Below are 11,014 nucleotides of genomic sequence, written 5' to 3' on the forward strand. Positions count from 1 at the left end.
GTGATGGAATTCCAGCTGAGCTATTTCAAATCCTGAAAGATGATGCTGTAAAAATGCTGCACTCAATATGTCAGCAAATTTGGAAAACTCAGCAGTGGCCACAGGACTGGAAAAAGGTCAATTTTCATTCTAATCCCAAAGAAAGGTAGTGCCAAAGAATGTTCAAACTACTGGACAGTTGAGTTCAGTTCAGTCACTCAGTCATGTCTGACTCTTTGCGACCCTATGGAGTGCAGCATGCCAGGCTTCCCTGTTCATCATTACCTCCTGGAGCTTGCTCAAATTCATGTCTACTGAGTTGGTGATGCCATTCAACCATCTCACCCTCTGTCATCCCCTTCTCCTCCTGCCTTCAATCTTTCCCAGCAAAAAGATGTTTTCCAAGGAATCAGTTCTTTGCATCAGGTGGCCAAAGTATTGGAGCTTCAGCTTCAGCATCAGTTCTTCCAATGAATATTCAGGACTGATTTCCTTTAGGATTGACTGGTTTGATCTCCTTGCAGTCCAACTACTGTACAATTGCTCTCATTTCTCATGTTAGTAAGGTTATGCTCAAAATTCTTTAAGCTAGGCTTCAGTAGTATGTGAACCGAGAACTTCCAGATGTACAAGCTGGTTTTGAACAGTCAAAGGAGCCAGAGATCAAATTGCCAATATTCATTGAATCATGGAGAAAGCAAGGGAGAAAAACATCTACTTCATTGACTACCCTAATGCCTTTGGCCATGTGGATCATAGCAAACTGTGGAAAATTCTTAAAAAGATGGAATACCAGACCACCTTACCTGTCTCCTGAGAAACCTATATGTGGATCAAGAAGCAAGAGTTAGAAGCTTACCTGGAACAACTGACTGGTTCCAAATTGGGAAAGGAGTACAACAAGGTTGTTTACTGTCACCCTATTTATTTAACATATATACAGAGCACATCACGCAAAATGCATGGCTGGATAAATCAAAGCTGCAATCAAGATTGCCAGGAGAAAAATTAATGACCTTAGGTATGCAGATGATACTGCTTTAATGGCAGAAAGTGAAGAGGAACTAACAAGCCTCTTGATGAGGGTGAGAGAGGAGAGTGAAAAAGCTGGTTTAAAACTCAGCATTCAAAACACTAAGATCATGGCATCTGGTCCCATAACTTTATGGTAAATAGAAGGAGAAAAAGTAGAAGCAGTAACAGATTTTATTTTCTTGGGCTCCAAAATCACTGCAGATGGTACTATAGCCATGAAACTAAAAGATGCTTGCTCCTTGGAAGAAAAGCTATGACTAACCTAGACAATGTATTGAAAAGCAAAGACATCAGTTTGCCAACAAAGATCCTTATAGTCAAAGCTATGGTTTTTCCAGTAGTCATGTATGGATGTGAGAGACAAAATGTAAAGAAGGCTGAGTGCCGAGGAATTTATGCTTTTGAATTGTGGTGCTGGAAAAGATTTTTAAGAGTCCCTTGGAGAGCAAGATCAGACCAACCCTAAAGGAAGTCAACCCTGAATATTCATTGGAAAGACTGATGCTGAAGCTGAAGGAAGCTGCAGTACTTTGGCCACCTGATGAAAAGAGTCGACTCATTGGAAAAGACCTTGATGTTGGGAAAGATTGAAGGCAAATGGAGAAGGGGGTGGGAGAAGATGAGATGGTTAGATAGCATCACCGGCTCAATGGACATAAATTTGAGCAAACTCCAGGAGATAATGAAGGACAGGGAAACCTGACATTCTGCAGTCCACAGAGTGGCAAAGAGTTGGACACGACTGAACAACAACACCAGGAAGCAGCAGTTACTCTAGACATTTCAACGAGACATTTACCTATCAGATGATCGTAGATAAATGTGACAAAAATTCAAGTACCTTCCACTGAAGTGAAATTTCTAGGTGTTTAGCGGTGTTGTTACCAAGCCCAAGCTTGTTCTGCTTGCTCCATGACAGACCAATAATTGAGAGATGAGTTGTTTAAACAAGGAATAACAACTTTAATCAGAAGCTAGCAGACTGAGCAAATGGCAGACTGTGTGTTCAGTTGTGTCTGACTTATTGCGACACCATGGGCAATAGCCCTCCGGGCTTCGCTGTCCGTGGGAATTTTTCAGGCAAGAATACTGGAATGGGCTACCATTTTCTTCTCCAGGTGATCTGTTCTTCCGGATCCAGGGATCAGATCTGTGTTTCCTGCATTCCAGGAGGATTCTTTACCATTGCACCACCTGGGAAGACCCAGAGGGCAGACTAGCAGTCTCAAAAGAATATTTTCCCTCAGTCTGAATTGGGGCTTCCTTTATAAGCAAGAGGGGGAGGGGCCCATTTCGGCACTGACCAATGGCTGAGCAGGGCCAATAAGGGCAGCTAGTCGTTCCCTCAGTCTGAATTGGGGCTCCCTTTATAAGCAAGAGGGGGAGGGGCCCATTTCGGCACTGACCAATGGCTGAGCAGGGCCAATAACGGCAGCTACTTGACCGTTACTCACGAACAGTCGCCTGCTTGGGGGAGGGGCTCACTGCGGTGACGGCTCACTGCGCCGCTGAGTGCAGGCAAATAGCTGGTGCCTGCCTCACTGCCACTGCACCCAGAGCAGAAAGGTGCGACTCCAGAAAGCCGGCGAGTCCAGAGCACCAGGTTGCTCCAGCAGTGTCGTCCTCCAGCCCTTGGTGGCCGAGGCGTGCAGGCTGCAGACAACATGGTGGCCACATAAAGATGGCTGACACGTCAGGCAATCATGATCACTGTCTGAGGCAACAGGCACTGTGGGCTCAGCCTGCTGCTGGCCCCAGCAGCCAGCCTCAGGAGTGCCGAGGTGGCCCCGGAGCTGACGCTCCCGGAGCGGAGCCCTGCCTGCCTGCTTGCGCAGTGGGTGAGTGACGGGAGCAGTGGCCTGACAGGTTAGGCTCAGTGAGGGCTGCCAGCAGAGAGGTGCGGCAGAGAGGCCACTGCCTCAACGGAGCACAAGCCGGCGCCAGGGAGGGAAGGGGGCATCACACCTCCGGGTTCAGGCTGGGGTGGCCACCACTACAGTGAGGGGCGTGTCGAGACATCCTTTGTAAGGTAAAGGAAAAATGAGGGGTAGCATCTAGTATGCTGCTTTGGTTTTAAAGGCAATATTCCTCACGTGGGTGAGCTATTCCAGCTCATCTACCAAATGACTCAAAAAGCAGGGTCCAGAATAAGAAAAGGCTCTGCCACAGGTCTAAGATTCTCCGTCTTATGGGCCGTATGATCCAACGGATGCACTGGTGTTGGAAGGGATGCTGTTTAGAACCTTTAGGAAACCCTTTCATATGAATCACAGAACAAGCACTTAGGATTTGGGAGCAAATCCCTAACATCTCTGTGAATAACTACTCTCCTTTTGAGAAACAGCTTTTAGCTTACTATTGGGCTTTGTCAGACAATGAACACTTAACCATAGGCCATGAGGGACCTGGCTGCCATTATAAATTGGGTGTTATCTGACCCACCAAGCTATATAGGGTTAGACATGGACAGTAGTGCCCTGTTATAGAATGGAAGTGGTATGTATGACATGGGGCTTGAACAGGCCATGAAGACATAAGTTGCATGGGGAAGTGGCCCAAATGCCCGTGGCTCTTATTCTTGCTAAATTACCTTCTATCTCCAAGGCCACACATACAACATCTTGGGGACTTCTTTGTGACCAGTTAGTTGGCTAAGGAAGGGAAAACCTGGACATGGTTTACAGATGATTCTGCACAACGTGAAGGAGCTACCCTAAAGTGGACAGCTACAGCAGCACAGCCGCTTTCCAGTGCATTGCTGAAGGACCATGGTAAAGGTAATTTGTCCCAATGGATAGAATCTTGACCAGGGTACCTGTTTGTCCATTTTGCCTAGTAAGAGAAATGATCAAAAGTATGAATCCATATACTTAATCAATGGTTTTTCTGGATGGTCCAGGATTTACAAGCAGCATGATTCAAAAATTGGAGACAAGGAAGTCAGGGAAGAGGAAATGTGATTATACTTCTCTGAATGGAGTCATGAAATTAAAAGATTCTTGCTCCTTGGAAGAAAAACTATGACCAACCTAGACAGCATATTAAAAAGCAGACATTACTTTGCCAATAAAGGTCCCATCTAATTAAAGCTATGGTTTCTCCAATAGTCATGTATGGATGTGAGAGTTGCATTATGAAGAAAGCTGAGCACCAAAGAATTGATGCTTTTGAACTGTGGTGTTGGAGAAGACTCTCGAGAGTCCCTTGGACTGCAAGGAGATCAAACCAGTCAACCTAAAGGAAATCAGTCCTGAATATTCATTGGAAGGACTGATGCTGAAGCTGAAATGCTCCAATACTTTGGGCACCTGATGCAAAGAACTGACTCATTGGAAAAGACCCTGATGTTGGGTAAGATTGAAGGCAGGAGGAGAAGGGGATGACAGGGTGAGATGGTTGGATGGCATCACTGACTCGATGGACATGAGTTTGAGTAAGCTCCAGGACTTGGTGATGGACAGGGAGGCCTGGTGTGCTGCAGTCCACGGGGTTGGAAAGAGTCAGACATGACTAAGGGACTGAACTGAACTGAACTGAATGGGAAAAAAATCATTAAGATATTTTGTGTTCCATGTGAATACTCACCGAAAGTTGACCTCATCAAAAAATTATTGTTTTAATGAGTGGATAGGATGACTTGTTCTGTGGATAATAGTCTTTTTCCCCAGCCACTTTTGTCATTTCCCAGTGGGCTCATAAGTGAAATGACCAGGATGGTAGGGGTGGAATTTATGCATGGGCTCAGAATCATTGACGTATACTTGCTAAGGATGACCTGGCTAGAGCTAGTGTCCAATCTGTCAGCAGTAGAGACCAACATTGAATCCCTAATATGGCAACATTTCCTGCCAATTACCTGATGATTACTGGTTACGTTGGACCACTTCCAACATGGAAGGGGCAACACTATGTTCTTCCTGGAATAGAGACTAACTTTTGATATAGTATTGCCTTCCCTAAATGCAGTACTTCTGTCAAAGCTACCATCTGTGGATTTACAGAATGATTTATCCATTCTTGTAGTTTTTCCACAGTGCATTGCTTCTGATCAATAAATGAAGTGTGTTTCACAGAAAATGAAATACAGCAATGTGTCCATGCTCATGGCATTCACTCATGTTACTGGGAAGAGTATGACTGGGATTCAGGAAATCCCTTAGGGACTCTCTTAGCACCATGGCTAATGGAAAATTACAACAAGTTGGTTCAGGCAGGATTTCTAATAGCCCAGACCCTTCAGGAATGAAGATTTCAGTCACCATATGGGGCAAAGAACAGTGGACAGCTGAGGTGTTTTTTGAGAGCAGAGACTATGGAACGGGTTGTTTAAGATGATTACAAACATTAGTAAAGACCATGTGACCAGTTGCATAAATGAAATAAAATTTGTGATAGTTTAATATTAAAAATATTAATTTTGTTATAGATATATGTATACCCATACATACATCCCCAAGGATTTTGCAGCTTCTGGAGAAAGGATTAGCGTAGATTTGGTTTTACACAGGATAGTTGTATTGTGTTAGGTGGAAGAATGACCTTGTTATTGTCTTTATTTTGGAGATTGCATGATTTAAGGAGATAAATGTGAGCTCTAAGTTGACAAAGGAAGACCGTGGTGACCAATTTTATGTATCAACTTGGCTAGGTTTTATTTCCCAGTTTTTCAATCAAACACTAATCCAGGTGTGACTGTGAAGGTATTTTATTAGAGGTGATTCAAGTCCATGTTCAGTTCACTTTAAGTACAAAAGATTATTCTAGATAATTTAGAGGAACTTTGTTCAATCAAGTGAAGGGCCTTAAGAGGACTGAGGGCGAAGAAATTTCACCTGTGAGAAGTAGCTTAATCTCATGCCCAAGAATTCCAGGCTACCCTTCCTGACAGCCTGCCCTCTGAATTTCAAATTTGTGTTGCCAACTCCCACAGTTTCATAAGTTAGTTCCATGTAATAAATATTTTAATACACATCTTCTACTGGGTCTGCTTTATCTGATTGAACCCTTACTTATACAGTCAATACATTTTTTTCCTGCAACAAAGGGGAAATTTTACCAATTTAGTTACCTGGAAAACTTTCTGCTACCATCATCTTTGGCAATCTATCTTACTTTTTCTGGTTCACTGTCTGATGGTTGTCCAGGTAAACATTTACCTATTTCCATCCTTCTCTGAAGATTTCTAGTCAGCTACAAGTCATTCCATCTTTCCTTCTTGAAAACCACTCTTCTGATTTTGAATATAGTAGCATAACTATAATTGGAGTACAATATTAAACAGGCAATATAATTATAAAATCCATGTACAAATTTTTTCCTTTTTTTTGATTTTTTCATTTTGTATTGGGGCATAGCTGATTAACAATGTTGTGATAGTTTCAAGTGAACAGCGAAGGGACTCAGCCACCCATATACATGTATCCATTCTCCCCCAAAACCCCCTCCCATCCAGGCTGCCACATAACATTGAGTAGAGTTCCATGTGCTATACAGTAAGTCCTTGTTGATTATCCTTTTTAAACCATCCCTAATGGTCAGTGTGTACATAACCTTTTCAAACTCCCTAACTATTCCTTCGCCTGGTGACCACAAGTTCATTTTCTAAGTCTGTGAGTCTCTTTGGTTTGTAAGTAAGGATCATTTGTATTGTTTCTTTTTAGAGTCCACATATAAGGGATGTCATAGACTATTTCGCCTCTGTCTGACTTACTTCACCTAGTAGTATGTACAGTCTTTAATCATTAATTTAAGAAAGCTGAATTGTGGACAAAGTTTTCAGTTATACTATTTTCTCTACTTTTCTGTATGATTTAAACATTTAAAAATAAAATATTAAAAATGTTAAAGTAAAATAAATATTAAAAGCAAAAAATAACAAAGGAGAGAGAAAAATGTACTGTTGTATGGACAATAAAATACCTCCCTTGGAAATACAATTCATCAAGTAAAATAGAACATAAGTAAGGACACAGAGGATTTGTATAACACATGACCTAATGGCTACACAGAAAATGTTTAAATCAGGTGATCTAAACCAGAAAAGGAACGTCAGTTTATAAATATAGATGATGGTTGAGGTTATAATAAAAGTAATTCTACAGCTGCTTAATTAAAATTAATTAAAAATTAATTAAAATATTTTTAGAATAAAAAACAATCTCAGATTTCAAAGCAGAAAGTGTTAGTTGATCAGTCATGTCTGACACTTTTCAACCCTGTGGTCTGTCCATGAAATTCTCTAGGTAAGAATACTGGAGTGGATTTCCATTCCCTTCTCCAGGGGATGATCATGACCCAGGGATCAAACTCAGGTCTCCTGCATTGCAGGCAGTTTCTTTACCCTCTGAGCTAACAGAGAAACCTGTGTGATTTCAAAAAACATTAATTGTATAATAATGATTAATATAGGTTTTCAAGCATAAATATATACTGCTGTCTTTTGACAAAAAGACTGAGAAGTCTAACACTTGGCTCAGGAATTATATGATTCAAGATAAAGTATCTTATATTGTTTTTAGTGCTTATGTGAGGGCCATAACCCATACCACTACCTTTTGACTAAAGAAAAGTGGTAGTGGTGGTACTTAAGTCTCTCTCAGTCATGTCCGGTTCTTGAGATCCTATGGATTGCAGACTGTCAGGCTCCTCTGTCCATGGGATTTCCCAGGCAAGAATACTGGAGTGGGTTGCCATTTCCTTCTCCGAGGGATTCTTCCTGACTTGGGAATTGAATCCAGGTGTCCTGCATTGCAGGCGAATGCTTTACTGACTGAGTTACGAGGGATATTACTAGAAATTACAGTGGTTAGACTAAAAATCATGAGGGCCAGGAAAATAAATCAAGTTTAGATAAGTTGAAAACTACCACAGTTTATAAAACCAAATTAAAACAATCTTATCGGATATTTTTTCTTAAATTTATTTATTTTTGGCTGTGCTTGTTCTTCATTGCTGCCTGGGCTTTCTCTAGTTGCAGTAGGTGGGCTTCTCATTGCTGTGGCTTCTTCTGTTGCAGAGCACTCGACTCTATTGAAGTGGGCTTCAGTAGCTGCTGTGGGTGGGTTCAGTAGTTGTGGCTCCTAGGCTTTAGAGCACAGGCTGAATAGTTGTGTCTCATAAGCCTAGTTGCTTCACAAAACGTGGGACCTTCCTGGATCAGGGATCAAACCTGTGTCTCCTGTCTTAGCAGGCAGATTCCTTACTACTGAGACAACAGGAAAGCCTCTCATCTGATCTTATATAAAAACTTAATACAAAAGTCAAAACAAAACAAATGTAGCATATAAATTAACAATCCAATTGAAACTTATGAAATGTGGCTTCCAAGTTGTTAGGGTGAAATGGCATGCCTGCCATCCTTAAACTCTTGGGAGAACATATTTTGTTAATTCACTCATCCAATATGTTTGATAAGCCAGACAGAATTCATCTTTCCTCTATCATTTTATAATAGCTGAATGAAAGCATGTAATACTTCTTAGCATATTGCATTCACCATTACAAAATTAAAAAAAAAATTTAGAAGGTAGATGTTCTGGGAAACTTGGAAAAATCTTATACATCCAGGACAAGTACCACCTAACAAAAGCAGTTTCATGACTCTTGTCAATGCCAATGCTTACTTTACCTGAAAACTAGGTGGCTTTAATGAACTGCTTCTAGTTTTTCTGAGTCTAACCCTCAACTATAACACCCCCAAAATTATATATGTAGAAGTTCCAATAAAGGAAGAGAACTAAAGTGTGAAATTATGTATTTTATAAATATATCCCATTTGTAGGAAAATTTACATTGTATGTATTTTATATTATAAAAATATATATTACATATCATATAATACATTTATAAGTGGGTTTTATTATAAAATGGGCCAAGATATTATATATATGTATGTATACATATATATGTATATAAAATCCTGTTTTCTCTCTACCAAGGTAAGTTTTGCACGCTGTCTTGTATTTGAAAGGTATTTCTTTCTCATTTTTTCATAGATTTTAAAAAGCAATTAAATGAAATATCATTAAGGTCAATTGATTAAAAAAGGAACAAGTTCCCTAACCCACTAGGAAGCAAGCAACAGATCATTACATTGACTATTGCAGAACTTCTTTTTGTATGTGCCTCCTAAGATAGAAACAGCTTTTAAAACAAAACAAAATTAAACTGGAAAAATGTCATTAATGAAACTCTAAAAACTAGTTGTATAACTATTTCTGAATATCTTCTTGAAAAATAAAATTATTTTTTAATGATTTTACTAATGTATGTGTTTTAGAGTTTTGATTATTTAACTCTTTGCCTTCTAAAATAAAGAATTTAATTAATACAAGAAAGAAAATGGGATTTTCTTTGATATATAGCCTCTTATTCCTTAATTATTGTATTAAGTCAGTATGTTTATCATGGCAGATGATGAAAAAAAGAAGAAAATCTGAAATCTGAATTTCTTCAGCAAAGAGAATCTCTCAAGAAAAAGGCTTGGCCACTTGCCATGGTTTTTCTGATGGCATTTTTGACCTCCTTGTTCCTCAGGCAGTAGATGATAGGGTTGAGCATGGGAGTAAAGACTGCATATATGGCTGAGATCAATTTGTTAGAATTGAATGAAGCAATGGCCCGAGGTCGGACATACATGAAGATCACGGCTGTGTAGAAGATGACTACCACTACAAGGTGAGAAGCACAGGTAGAGAAGGTCTTCCGCTGCCCAGTGGCTGAAGGAATGTGCAGGATGGCAGAGACAATGAAGGCATAGGAAAGGATGGTGGCTGAGAGAGGAAACACAAGGATGATGATGGCTAGCACAAAGTCTACCATCTCTGCCACAGACGAGTCCATGCAAGCCAGTGTGAGGATGGGGGAAACATCACAGAAAAAATGGTTCAAGATATTATTACCACAGAAGGAAACTTGGGAGATGAAGTATACTTTTGCCATGGAGACAGTAAAGCCACTCAGCCAGGAACTGATGGTTAGCTGAACACAAAGTTCTGTGGTCATCATAACCGGATAGCGAAGAGGCCAACATATAGCCACATAACGGTCATAGGCCATGGCAGCCAAGAGCACACACTCAGTACAGGCAAGTGACATGAAGAAATAGAGTTGGGTCATGCATCCCGAGAAGGAGATGGTATTGGGACAAAGCAGGAATCCAGCCAGCATCTTGGGGACTGTGACAGATATATACCAGGTCTCCAGAAAGGACATGGTGCCCAGAAAGTAATACATGGGCTTGTGCAGGGATCCAGTTACCCAGACAGTGAGGATGATGACTGCATTCTCCAACAGCACAAACAGGTAGGTGATGAGGAAGAGGAGGAAAAGCAGAACTTGCAGCCAAGGGTAAGTGGGGAAGCCCACCAGGACAAATTCACTAACATGAGTGATATTTTCCTTCCACATAATTAGGACATCAAAAGACAAAAGATTTAGTGATGGCAGCACCAGATTGAAGAGTGAATTCACACTGGAGCAAGGGGCCCTCAGGCTACATTAAACATAACCCTAGGATCATAGTCTGGTTCTGGGGTATAGTTTGGGTCACTAGAGGCCACAGCATCTTCTCCAGAAAATCAGGTGTCAGAACAGGACCTGAAAACAAATAGAACAGAGACACAAAGCTAAGAATCTCAAAGTAGAATCGTGAGGTCAGATTCAGGGTTCAGGCCTTTGGATCTGAAGAGGCCTCCAGGTAGAACTAGGAGAAAATCCTTTCCTTATCATCATATTCACAGATTTCAGGGGCAGCTAGCTATAAGGTAGGAAATCATCACAATTAGAGAAAGTGCCAGGGATTGTCCAGGAAGTGAGGAAGTTTGAAGTCTGGAGAAAATGGAAGCAGAATGTCAACTAGGAAAGACCCTCCTGGCTAGAAGAATTGCTGACTTTGGTCTACTCCTCAGCTATGCCCTACGTCTTTTGAAGACACTGGCAACAGTACTTAATAATTCACTGCCTATTTTTAGGTCCAGAGCTTTAAAAAAATTGAATAAAG

At 40.9% G+C, this 11,014-nt stretch overlaps 1 protein-coding gene across 1 annotated transcript; it reads right to left on the reverse strand.

The window, feature by feature from the left end:
- Positions 1–2,552: 2,552 nt before the first annotated feature.
- On the reverse strand, positions 2,553–10,422 carry LOC136175918 (olfactory receptor 6B9-like). Its single transcript, XM_065946105.1, has 3 exons — positions 9,496–10,422; positions 9,106–9,141; positions 2,553–2,897 (listed from the first exon to the last, which is right to left on the reverse strand). Exons 1-3 carry the CDS (start codon positions 10,420–10,422, stop codon positions 2,553–2,555), a joined length of 1,308 nt encoding a protein of 435 aa, XP_065802177.1.
- Positions 10,423–11,014: the final 592 nt, after the last annotated feature.

The sequence above is a fragment of the Muntiacus reevesi genome, chromosome 9 (genome assembly GCF_963930625.1).
Source record: "Muntiacus reevesi chromosome 9, mMunRee1.1, whole genome shotgun sequence".
Lineage (NCBI taxonomy): Eukaryota > Metazoa > Chordata > Mammalia > Artiodactyla > Cervidae > Muntiacus > Muntiacus reevesi.

Coding starts and splice junctions, on each gene's coding strand:
- LOC136175918 (XM_065946105.1), bottom strand. CDS start 10,422: ATGTGGAAGGAAAATATCACTCATGTTAGTGAATTTGTCCTGGTGGGC. Junction 9,142..9,495: donor AAACCATGGCAAGTGGCCAA/GCCTTTTTCTTG, acceptor TTTCTATCTTAG/GAGGCACATACAAAAAGAAG. Junction 2,898..9,105: donor GAAGTTCTGCAATAGTCAAT/GTAATGATCTGT, acceptor CTCTGCTGGCAG/CCCTCACTGAGCCTAACCTG.